The sequence below is a fragment of the Gavialis gangeticus genome, unplaced genomic scaffold, assembly GCF_001723915.1.
Source record: "Gavialis gangeticus isolate Ggan-Ray unplaced genomic scaffold, GavGan_comp1, whole genome shotgun sequence".
In the NCBI taxonomy this organism is placed as follows: domain Eukaryota; kingdom Metazoa; phylum Chordata; order Crocodylia; family Gavialidae; genus Gavialis; species Gavialis gangeticus.
This window is the reverse complement of record NW_017729025.1, coordinates 138058704-138070993: the sequence shown is the minus strand read 5'-3', so window position 1 is coordinate 138070993 and position 12290 is coordinate 138058704. Positions and strand designations below refer to the sequence as shown.

Here is a 12290-nt window from a genome sequence, read left to right as displayed (position 1 = left end):
CCCTCAGTCTCCTCTTCTGCAGACTAAATGAGGCCCACTCCCTCAGCCTCTCCTCTTTACAAGAGATCTCTCTCACACATCCCTGCCTCTCCCAAGCTGCCCCTACAGCCCCCAGCGTCTCTGTTCTCTTTTCAGCGTCATAGAGCCACCCTGCTGTGCCCCGAGCGGCCTTCTCAGGGAAGAGCTCTCTGCCCGGCAGCCACCATGCAGGAGCCGCGGTGGAGAGAGGGAGGGAGAGGCGCAGGTCCTGACCTGCGGGGACCCCGCGCTCCCCCTCCCGCCCCACGCGAAGCGGCTCCAGGCAATGACGTGTCTGCGCAGGACCTTGAAGCGACAGGAGAAGCTGTTGCTCGGCACACATGGCGCATGCGCCGTACTACCTCTTCTCCCTCCCCTCCCCTCCCCCCCAGCGCCCGCGGGGCCCAGAACGAGACAGAACGACTGCACAGAGCGCATGCGTTACGTTCCTACTCCCTCTTCCCCTTCCCCACCCTGCCTGTGGGGCCCAGAACGAGACAGAACGAACACACAAGGCGCATGCGTCCTTCCTCGCCCCTCCTCCCCCGCTCCCCTGTGTGCGAGGCGGAGCCGTTCTGTGAGCCGCTTGGAGGAGGTGTGTCCTGTGAGAGCCGCCGTAGGCTCGATGTGGCCTGCCCGGGGAGGCCGTTCCACGTCAGCCGGAGCGGGCAGCGGGGCCGGGCCGGAGTCCTGCCGCGGGAGGCAGGTACAGTGCCGCAAGGATCGGGCTGGGCCGCAGCGACCGCCGCGCGGGGTGGCTGGGGCAGGGGTGACCTCGGCCGCGTGGGTCTCCTAGGGGCTGCGGGGGCAAACGGGAGACAGCCGAGGTGTCCCGTCAGAGCCGCGGCCTGCAGGCACGCCCGACCCGCCGCGGCCTGCAGGGCTGCTTTGTGACGGGAACACCGCTGTGTTAATTTTCTGTTGGCAACAAAGAGCCGGGGAGCTCAAGGGGGCAAAAGAGTTTGGGAAACGCCGATGCAGGATTTGAGCCACAGTGATTTTATTTTTTGCACAGATTGACCACGGGGGTTGTCGTACGTTTTCATAAACGTATTGTCACTTAGAAAGGGCAGAATTGTAGAACAGATGAGTATCTTCGGGTAGATGCGATATCTCTTGCTAGACCACCGGAATAGTTGGGAAAATTGATCTTGGGAACAGCTCATGAAAGGGGTGGAGGAAGTCTTTTGCTTTTTTGCTTTGTTTAAACTGGTATCAGCACAAATTTTATAATGAGTTGTGTGTCCTGTGATAAAGGATGTTTATTCTGTGTCTTCCACCTGGCGGTGCAGCTCTGTAGTTCTGGGGGTAATGTTTTTGGATGCGTGATATAGTAGTGTAGCGACAGGTATGTGTAAAATAAAGAGTTCCCCAACTGTGCAGGGGACTGTTTTGTTTTCAGTTTTGAAGCCAGGTAAAGGAAGAAGAATCATTGCCCATTCACCCTTAACAATAGAAACTTTAAGGGAATGGTTTTGTTAATTGGTAGGAGCCTAGTTCATATAGTAGTGTTAACTTGGAAAGATGGTAACAAAGGATCTTATAAAAACTAATGGAGGGTGCCCTAAGGCTTGCATGGCTCTCGGAGATTTAAGGATTGGAACCAGCAGGACCGTTTTAGAGGCCACACAAATTATGAATGATGCTTGCACAACACATGAAGCTTCTCGTCAATGTGAGCGCTATGCTTCTAGTTTCAAAACTTACAAACTTTAAGGCTGCATCCAGAGGAGCACAGAAATGTGGTATGTGGCAGGCATCTGTGGCACCACACACTGCATGTTTAGGTATTTCCTGGACTCCTACCTTGTAGTGTGGTGGGTTTTGCTTGACCCCAGGAGATCCTGGGGTCTAAAGAACCCACGCCAAAAAAAAGCAGGGTGGTGCATGTGACAGCAGTGTGTGCCACCCAAAACCTGATCAGCTGAAGCCACACGGGTTACTGGCCAAGCTCCCTGTTGCAGAACTGCTGTGGTTAGAGATCCTTGATGACCCCAGGTAAGGCTGCTGGGGCCAGGATAGTTGCTGGCCCCAACCTCCTCTGCTTCATCTAGGGTAACCTGCTGCACACAAGAGCATGCATGACATGGGTGTTCCTCAAGGACAAGTAGCCCCAGCACAAGGTGTGCCACTGCTACTTGTCCTTGGGGAAACACACATCTGGACATGGTCTAAGAGTTGAGCTCCTCGGGGCATGGGGTAATGCAGATGGATGGCATATGCTTCTGATGCAGATTTGGGAAGCTGTTCAGACCTAATGCAGTTCAGAACCTAAAGTTCCAAACAGAAGTAACCAAAGAAGGTCCCCTTTTCACACTTTTCTTCACCACCAAATAGTTGCATAACAGGTTCTGACTGTTCTGGTGGTTCTGTACATAGTTCTGAAAGTCAGTAGCAAATGGAGCCCAGGACCTCTTGGAGTAATGCTTCCTGCAGGTTAACTTTGGGGTTGTTTTTAAAGGAGCATGGTTCAATGTGACTAGTTTCAAGCACTTACTAAAATCAACACCTTGGGCATTTTATTTAAGTTCATACATGATAGGATTGGCCTAGTGGAGGGCCAGGCAGTTTGCCTCCCTTGGAAAGAATGCCTTTGCTGGTGCTAACAACAGATAGTTTCAGCCTTCTCCTGTTACCGTCTCCTTGCCTTCCCATGTAGAAATTGAAGATTAAAGATAAAGATTTTGTTCTTTGGGGAAGTGCACTAGTTCTTCCCATCTCTTAGGGAGTCTTGTCAAGGCAGGACTTTGACTGGGAGCATACTCTGGTTCAGAGTCTTTCACATCTCACTCCTAGTGAGGGAAGCCATTTATCACTCCCTCCCCAATTCTGTATCCCAGGTGCAATCTGTTAAGGGACTGCTTTTTGGTGCCCTGTATAACTTGGAAACGCTGTGCCCAGGATTACTAGGTTCTGTGGACCTTTGCCTGTAAAAATGGTGGGAGGAAGCTGTAGTTGAAATCCAAGATAAGCTAATAAAAGTTAAGATATATCTACTCTGGTCTCTTCTCATACATCTCTGTATTAGGGGTGAAGAAGCTAGCTGCAGGAACTTGAAGCATGGTCTATGGTGATGACTGGGGATAGAGAGTTCATGTGACTGGCGAGGTGACTGAATTGTCATTTTTAAAAATGTGAAAGCAGTTGGCCTTTTTTGGTGACCTGTTGTTGGACCAATGGGAGAAATGTTAGAGAAGCTATTGGGCCCAAAGTGCCCTTTCATAGGTCATTCTGTGACCAGCTACAATGTATACCATTGGTCCAATAAAAGAGATCACCAAACCACATTTCCTGTGTCATGATGGCTACAATAGGACTGCAACCTACTATTACTAAAAATGGTCATAAGTAAATTGCAATTTTTTAAAGATGACATGAGTATTTAAAACTTTTTTTTTAAGAGTAACTTTAGGACTTGTTTTCACTCTAGAATTAATTTGAGTTTTGACTTGAGTTTTATACCTACCTTATTTCATCCACACATGCAAATCCTAACTTTGAGTGTGGTGGTGTTTTTTAATCAAATGACTGTCCTGTTAGGAGAAACATGCTACGCCTTGAGTTATAATAGAGCTTGTCTGCTATTTAATCTCTCTCCAAAGCTCATTCGGTACTTGCTAAGTTCAGAGGAGCTATGTTGCAAGTAACTCTCGCTAACTCTGAAGTGAAAACCACCTTAAATCGGGATTAAGGAATGTGTAATGGATGCTAAAACTTTTATGAAAGTTGTCATATCTGTTGGATAGTCTCTCTAAGAACAGAGCATTTTTGGTTTAATAATAGTCCTTTGCATTAGCCCCTATTAAAAATAAGTATATAAAACAAGTGCAAGCGTTTTACGCAGCGATGTTTTGCTTAAGTGTTGGTTCTTGTTATTAAGATAGGAACTGCTGGTTTTCAATATTTTGTAATGTTCAGTTAATATCACCTGTTGAAGGAACTTATGAGTAGAGATCAAACGTGATAAATTTTTTTTGAAAATAGCTTGATTTGAAAGTTGGCTGTAGGAAGTTAAAAATTGCACATCTGAAATGTACTCTTTTACCAAGGGGTTTTTGTAAATCTGTATTTTAAATTGTATAATAGCATGAGATGTTCACCCAATAGCACAGTACTATAAGCCTTTCATAAAACGAAGGCCGAGGAAATCCTTTTGTACTCTTAACTGTCATTTATGTTATTTGCTATGAAAACGCTTGCACTTGTTTTCACTTAAAACACTTGTGAAGATTTCGGAGTGCTTTACAACTCTTCTCAATCCACTAGGCCTTATAAAACTTTGCTGTATTAACATTTAAGCAATGAACAGAATTGCTTTATGTAGTTTTTGCTTCTTATTCTGGGTTTTTTTCCATACATGTTTTAATGATTTATTATGAAACATTCTAATATTTTTGTTAATTGCATGGATATTGCGCTCTTCATTGAGGAGGGATTTTGAATGTGTTTTTAAAAGATACTTTTATGTTATCTATTAAGTTTTCTTAATGGGTTGCATTTATTTCAGTTTGTTTTTCTAGACCCTGACATTTATCAAAAATAGTTCTTCTGTTAACAACTTTTGTAACCAAGAAAAATGACGGCTGCAGAGAATGTATGCTATACATTGATTAATGTTCCCATGGATTCAGAACCACCATCTGAAATCAGCTTAAAAAATGACCTAGGTAAGTAATCTATTTTATGGATGGAAAGCTAGTCAGTTTTCTTTGAATTGACATTTTTTTTCTTACAACAATCTAATCTTTTCTCTAATATTTGTTTTTGTAAAATATAAAACTTTTAAAGAAATGAAGCATTAAAACTATATTGAAAAGTAAAAAAGTTGGTTTTGAAATTGGGGATGAGTATATCTGTTCACTATTTTGTGTTAACAGCACTTTAGTATATTTATTAATCATATTCAGGTATTCACTGGTAGATGGGAATTGAGTACACAGCAAATCTACAGATGACACCATGCTGGATAGAGTTCCCAGCCCTATGAAGGATAAGATCAGGATTCAGAATGAACTGGTTCAAAATTAATAGACTACAAAAATAAAGACAAGTGCAATCACCCCCAGATATAAACTGGGGAGTGACTGACAGGGCTGCAGTATTGCAGAAAAGGACCTGTGAGCTAAGTGTGACTAAAGTGTGCTCTAGTTGCAAAGGCCAGTAGCATGTGGCAGGGGTTGTCAGCCAGGGGTACACATACACCTACAGGTACTTAAATAGGTCATAGGGGGTATGCAGAATGATTGAGAAAAATTAGTAGAGGTGCAGCTTTTTTTTGACTGATGTGGTCGATAAATGCCGTGTGCATGTACACAGCTCCAGTGCAGCATGCCAGCAGCCAGGAGCACAGCCGGGCAGCATGGAGAGCAGTAGGGTCCGGCTGGTAAATCTGTTGTGAGGGAAGTGTGGGGGACAGATCGAAGCCCTCATGGTGAGGGAGGGAGTGGGGCTGGGGTAGGTGCTGCACAGCTGGGGTGGAGTGGGGGACAGAGTCACAAGCTGCTTGTCCGGGGGGGGTGGGCAGCTCCCACCACTGCACACACCCCAGGAGGGCATGGGGACATTCCTGTATCTGCATGCAGGGTGAAAGTGGACTGGGGCCAGGGCGGCGCCAGGCTCTTCCCAGCAGGGGGTTGGGCTGTGGCTGTGCTCAGGGTAGCAGTGATGCTGGGAGCCAGGGCTATGGTGAATTTTGGGGTGGCTGCAGCCACCCCCATAGCTCCCCTCCCAGCACTACTGCTGCCCACTCAGAGTCTAGTGCCATCCCAGCCCCAGTCCACAGCAGCAGGCCACCCTTGCCCTGCGCAGGTGCATACAGCAGCAGAAGCTGCCCCCACCCACACCCCACACCCCCTGAATGAGCTGCTCATGGTTCCATCTCCCACTCTGCCCAGCTGTGCAGTGCCTGCCCCTGCCCCAGCCCAGCTCCCTCACTGTGGGGGACTTGACCTGCTCCTCAATGCCCCCAGCAGCATATCAGGCCCAAACTGTTGTAGCATAACTATGAGGTGTGTGTTTTGGGCATTGAACTTCAAGGAAGCTGTACTTGGATTGGGAAGAGTCCAGTAAAGATTGGCAGGAATGATTGGAAAACTACTCATGGGAAGAAAGTGGGAAGACCGGCAGTATTTAATCTGAAGACAATATTTGAGGGATTTGATAAGTCTTTAAATACCTGAAGAGTTGTTATAAAGAGGATGATAACATTATTATCTCTGGCTACAGGCACCGGACAAGATGTAATGAGGCAAATTTAGGTTGGATATTAGAATGTGCTAATTATAAGGGTGGGTAAACATGGGAACATAGAGACATTGTGGAATCTTCCTCCTTGGAATTTTTTTAATATAGGTTAGAGAAGCATTTGTCTGAAAGGGTTTAGGTAGGGATGATCCTGCTTTGAGCAGGGGATCGGAGTAGATGATCTCCCAAGTTCCAGCCCTATTTTTCTATGATTAATGATAGTCTTGATGTAGCTCTTGTCATTATGGTATGCCTATCTGTCTGTGAAGTCTGTTTTTCTGTTATTTTCACAGAACATATTTGTGCTTAGATTTGGTAAGATATTAGCTGTATTGGAGACTTCAGATTTGTTCTTATTTGTAGGTCATTTTATATTGCTATTGGCATCATTGAAATAAATACTAAGGATATAAGAGCAATGTTAGAAGGTCTGTAACACCATGGGACATCTTGGTATGAAATGCTGCTTATCAGTAATAAAATATTTTTGTTAAATTAGTAAAGCGGAATTAACTGAATTTCAACAAAATTGAAATTGATGCTTTATTTAATACATCTATTCTCCTTTTCTAGTCTTTTAGGAGTACAGATGTATTAGTATGCCACAGGGCATTGTCCTGAGGAGAGGTTTAGGTTTGTTAGCATTTAGGATAGAAATTTCTGTTAGATTATTATCTTATTGGTCCTTGGTTTTATTAAAATACTTGTGGGAGTGAAGGTTTCCTTTATCCTCTTTTGGTGGTTGTGCTTTCTTTTGACTAGAACTCCTCATTTTCTCTCTCCCCTCTTTCCCATCTCTCTTCTAGAAAAAGGCGATGTAAAGTCCAAGACAGAGGCCTTGAAGAAAGTAATTATTATGATCCTGAATGGTGAAAAACTCCCTGGACTCCTGATGACCATTATACGCTTTGTACTGCCACTTCAGGATCATACTATCAAGAAATTGCTTTTAGTCTTTTGGGAGATAGTTCCCAAAACCACTCCAGATGGCAGACTGTTGCAAGAAATGATCCTTGTGTGTGATGCATATAGAAAGGTAAACCTTTTTTTTTCCACTTGTGTGAAGATCCATCGACACATTTGAGCAATCTATATACGAAGGATATCGAGTTAACTACACAGTTGTCATAAATAATGAGTGAATGGTCTACTTTACCTTCATAACCACTGTATTTGAACGGTTCAGAATAAAGGAAACTGCCAACCAGAAAACCAGTCGCTCAAGTGAACTCCAGCATTTTCATTCACTACCATGGCTAAACAAAGATATCCCATGTTATCTGCTTTCCAGCTGGTGTTGAATTTCAGAAATGTGGACCAACCCAGTTTGTCTCTTTTGGTGACATCTCTGAGGATAGGTAGCCTCACATAAGGGGAAGAAGTTATCTTTAGGATAATTGTGTCCCAAGCGATTTAGTGGTTTAGAGAGAGTAATGTGCACCTCCATATACACCTGGGAATGAATTTACAAAAAAGTAGTTTTGGGGAGATCTGTGGGGAGTTTTTCCCATGCAAAGGTTAGTGTGGGAGAAAACACAAGAGTGCCTGTTTGATAAGTTAACCAATGGGTAGTGTGGGCAGACCTCACTGGCAGAGCAAATGTGGGTGTTTAATCTTGAAGGACACTGTAACTTTTGTTCTGGTAACCGTTTTTTTTTTTTTTTTGGTTGGTAGGTAAAATATTTTTCTTTGTTTGAAGAGAAAGTAGTTTAATTACAGAGTTTAATTAAAGAGGTTTTTATTTATCTGTCCCCCCTGCTCCCTCCCACCAGTCATTTTAGCTCTTGTTCTGAGTGACTATTAACAGCAGCAGGAAAACAGTGTAATAGCAACACTGCATATTCCAGAAGATGTTAATGCTTTACTTCCTTACTGTAGGATCTTCAGCACCCTAACGAATTTATCCGAGGCTCCACTCTTCGTTTTTTGTGTAAGCTGAAAGAAGCAGAATTGTTAGAGCCTTTGATGCCAGCTATTCGTGCATGTTTGGAACATCGTCACAGCTATGTGCGCAGAAATGCAGTGCTTGCAATCTACACAATTTACAGGTAAGTACAGTAATTCACTCAGTCCTTTGGAAACATAAGGCTCAAGGCATTATTAACCTCTGGAGGACTTTATATTTATCACTTGATTAGCTTGTTAATCACGCAGTAAATTGTAACATGCCATATGTTCAGCTGGCTGTGAAGATGTTCCATAGGTAATGGTGGTTTGTATGCCACTTTAATTTTGAACACGCAGCATAGTCAGCTTTGTCTTGCAGCCTGGATGCAGGGTAGTAATTCAGCAAATATGAGTGTGTGTATTCCTTACATTGATTCACTCCTTTATCATAAATGCACATAAGGTTTTGAACAAAAAATAAAGATTCATCCTATTTGAATGGCTTGTTTTGGGTATTTGTTAAGATTGATTAATCAAGATAGAGGATAGCCATGTCTTTAACTTTTTCCCAATGTTTTAAAAAAGAAACTTTGAACATCTTATTCCTGATGCTCCGGAACTGATCCATGATTTCTTGGTGAATGAAAAAGATGCAAGCTGCAAAAGAAATGCATTCATGATGCTGATTCACGCAGATCAGGTAATATTGATAGCCTTTAATTCTCTTGTGGCTCTGTATTTGAACAGCAATTAAATAATTGATCTGTTGCACGATTTGTTAATGGTTTAAACTATTAAGGTACTTTTGTATAGACAGGCAGGAGGTAGGGCACAGCAGTGCCTTAAAGACTGTTTCAGAGAGGCATAAACATTAGTTGGCTACAACATAGTTTGTCAGGTGATAGGAATGGACTGCCAGTCTTGGAGGAAACGGTGTAATATGTCTAAAACTTCTTCGCTCTTAACAGGCTTTATGAGTCCATTGATCTATGTTCTTGGGAATTTTTCACAACTTTATTCTATGAAAGACTTTAGCATGAAAACTGCAAACTTAAAACTAATTTAAGTTATGAATAAGCATTTGGATATGGGCATCCAGTGATTTGAGAGCTTCTTAATTATTTGGCAATTTTAATAAAAGCCTAAGTCTTTCTGTAACGCTTTATTCACACTCTGATTGGCTGATGGAAGCAGCCAATCGGAGTGATCCAAGCACAGGAGAGCACCACCATGATTTCGAAGCCATGCTGAGGACCGGACACCTGCAAGAGTATACGCACCATCCCATTCCCTGCAAGAGGCTGAACAGCGGCAGCATGGGGCGTTAGGTGGCCGCACTCCATCTCAGACCCCTCCTCCCTGCCCCCCTCTTATTCTTAATGGGCAATTGGCTACTGCTTTAATAAAGGCTTTAATAGATCTCCATTTGCCAGCAATACAGTTGGCTTGTTTGGAAGGGAGGTGCATTGACATCCAGAGAGAGAGCAAGAAAGAAAGAGAGGGTTTTTTTGCCCATGAAGGTCTGGCAAAACTGAAAACTTGCCTATGGCCTACTGTTTTTTTTTGTAACTGTTATTATTAATTGAAAAACTGATAACCTTCTGAAGCCAGACTGCAGTTTCTATGTGTCATTTGTTCAAAAAACGAATGCTTGTTATGCAGCAGTAATGTTTCAGTGATGCATGCATTCTCTTCATTTGTCTTACCAGTGGCAAAAACGAGGAAAGAACTGGGTAAAATCAATGATCTTTATGGACTAAATGGATAAACTTTGTTCTTAACATGTATTTGTATATTTTTATTAGTCTGGTTTTGTAGGCTATTTGAAAACTGCAGGCTGAATTGAGGAGAGAGACTGAATCCATGCTTTTTGTTAGTTGTGGAATGATGATTTTAACATTTATGTTTGTATTATTATTTTTGTCAGATTCCTTTGCTTTATCTGAGAAGCTTTTTATTATTATTTTTGTAGGATCGAGCTTTGGATTATTTGAGTACTTGCATTGACCAAGTCCAGACATTTGGTGACATTCTTCAGTTGGTTATAGTTGAACTAATTTACAAGGTAAAGGGAAAAGGAAATAGTGCGTTTCTACACAAAATTGATAACTGCATTTTAAACGGTTGGTATAGTAAGATGGTTCATAACTGGAACTTTTATCTTAAGTAACCAATTAGCCCCTGTTGGAAATTACTCCTTTGTGACTAGAATTGGAGATAATTTCTCTTAAAAACAACGGATTAATTGTGGTGTTGATAAGGCAAAAAAAATTATACAGCATCTGTCTTGCTGTATCCTGGACTGTCGGTAAATATTCTGGCTTGTGATATTCTAACTCTTGCATATTGAATGCGCCATCTCAATAGGATATACAGACTTTTTAAATTTGAAATTGAATACTGTCTAATTTTGTATAGCCCAGTTTGCCTGGGATGAGGTCTTCTATCCTTAAACTAGATCGGCCATGTTTTTCACTGGCATCTGAAATGGGCTGATGTTAGCTTTTGGGGTACAGCTTTTCACTTTATTTTAATATGCTTTTCATCTCTTGACTTTCTCCTCCAGGTCTGTCATGCTAATCCATCAGAAAGAGCTCGATTTATTCGCTGCATCTATAATTTACTGCAGTCATCTAGTCCTGCAGTAAAATATGAAGCAGCAGGCACGTTGGTTACGCTTTCCAGTGCACCTACAGCAATCAAGGTATTGGAGTGAATTTATGACACCACTGAACATTTTAATAAGCCTTCTGCATGTTACATTGACAGTATTGGTTTGTAATATAATCTGAAAATTTTGAATCTGTAGTGTCTAAAAGGTTAAAATTCTTTGTCATTAACTGGTTTGTGCTAGACAGGGTGCAGCTTTCTTATCAACCTCTCCTTTTACACTGGTCAACAGAAATACACATTAGGACTCCTTACTGTTTTTTGGTATGTAGAAAACAAGTGGTGTTGCCCATCCAGTTGCTGGTGGATGTATACAAGAATAGTATGCAATGGTTGCTATTAATTTGCATTTTTTTTCATGTGCGTTAACAGGGCATCAAAATACCTAACTAGTCAAAAACGAAGCCACTCACTCTTACCAATAAGAGTTTTCCCGCTCTTTTAGGCACTGGTGAAACTTTACCTGATGTACTGTGTCCATTTTGGGGCCCTGCATTTCAAGAAGGATATGGACAAATTGGAGAGAGTCCAGCGCAGAGCGACAGAAATGATTAGGGGCCTAGGAAGCTAGACTTATGATGAAAGGCTGTAAGAACTAGGTTTATTTAGTCTGGAGAAGAGAAGACTGAGGGTGGGATTTGATGACAGTCTTCAAATACTTGAGGGGTGATTATTAGGGCTGTGTGAAACTTTGGTTGCTGATTTGATTCAGAAGAGATTTGGCCCAATTCAGAGGCCAAATCCGAATTGAATCGGGACACTAATAGAAAGGTCTGAATTGATTTGAAGCCTCTGATTCAATTTGGCGATTAGGGCAGTTCCCACTCGCCACCACAGGGAGCTGTACCTGTACTTTGTGCCAGTAAGCAGGGGGTGGGGAGGGGACCATGGGCGAGGGGACCCCCATGAAACCCCATCCCCTGCCTGCTCCCCCAGCCCCCCTGAACATGCCCCAATCCCCGCCTGCACTCCCAGCCACCTCCCCCACCCCCAGCTGCCCTGCCCAGCCCCAGTGTCCTGGCACTTTATATTTAAAACAAACAAACGCCCTGCAGTCACCAGCTGCTGCAGCAGCCGTCGGGACTTCTGGGGTCTTGTGCCAGAGCCCCCCCACGCAGCACAGGGCAGTGGAGGACAATGGGGATTGCCCCCCAACCTCCTGCCTGGCAGGAGCCAGTGAGTGCGGGGCTTTTGTTTTTTTTAAGTGCTGGGGCCTGGCAGGGCTGCCATAGATGGACTTGGGAGAGTGGGCGGGGATGGGGCCTGTTCAATTCAGAGATTCGGTGGCGGCCGAGTCTCCAAATCAGTTTTGGCTGAATCGATTCAGGACAGTGATTCGAATCACTGAATCAAATCACTGTCCCCTGAATTGGCCGAATCTGAAATGAATACTAGCTGCTTCGCACAGGCTTAAGGATTATAGTGAGAATAAAGGTGGGCTTTTCTCTGTGGCTGTATGGGACAGGACAGGA

At 43.4% G+C, this 12290-nt stretch overlaps 1 protein-coding gene across 1 annotated transcript in view; it reads left to right on the top strand.

The window, feature by feature from the left end:
* Positions 1 to 601: 601 nt before the first annotated feature.
* Positions 602 to 12290, top strand: part of COPB1 (coatomer protein complex subunit beta 1) — a 40982-nt gene continuing 29293 nt past the window's right edge. Inside the window, exons 1-7 of the mRNA XM_019519630.1 lie at positions 602 to 720; positions 4526 to 4685; positions 7068 to 7297; positions 8140 to 8309; positions 8734 to 8848; positions 10121 to 10213; positions 10715 to 10852. Of these exons, the coding sequence (XP_019375175.1) occupies positions 4595 to 4685; positions 7068 to 7297; positions 8140 to 8309; positions 8734 to 8848; positions 10121 to 10213; positions 10715 to 10852 (837 nt within the window). The 5' untranslated portion in view covers positions 602 to 720; positions 4526 to 4594. The remainder of the gene's footprint in view (positions 721 to 4525; positions 4686 to 7067; positions 7298 to 8139; positions 8310 to 8733; positions 8849 to 10120; positions 10214 to 10714; positions 10853 to 12290) is intronic.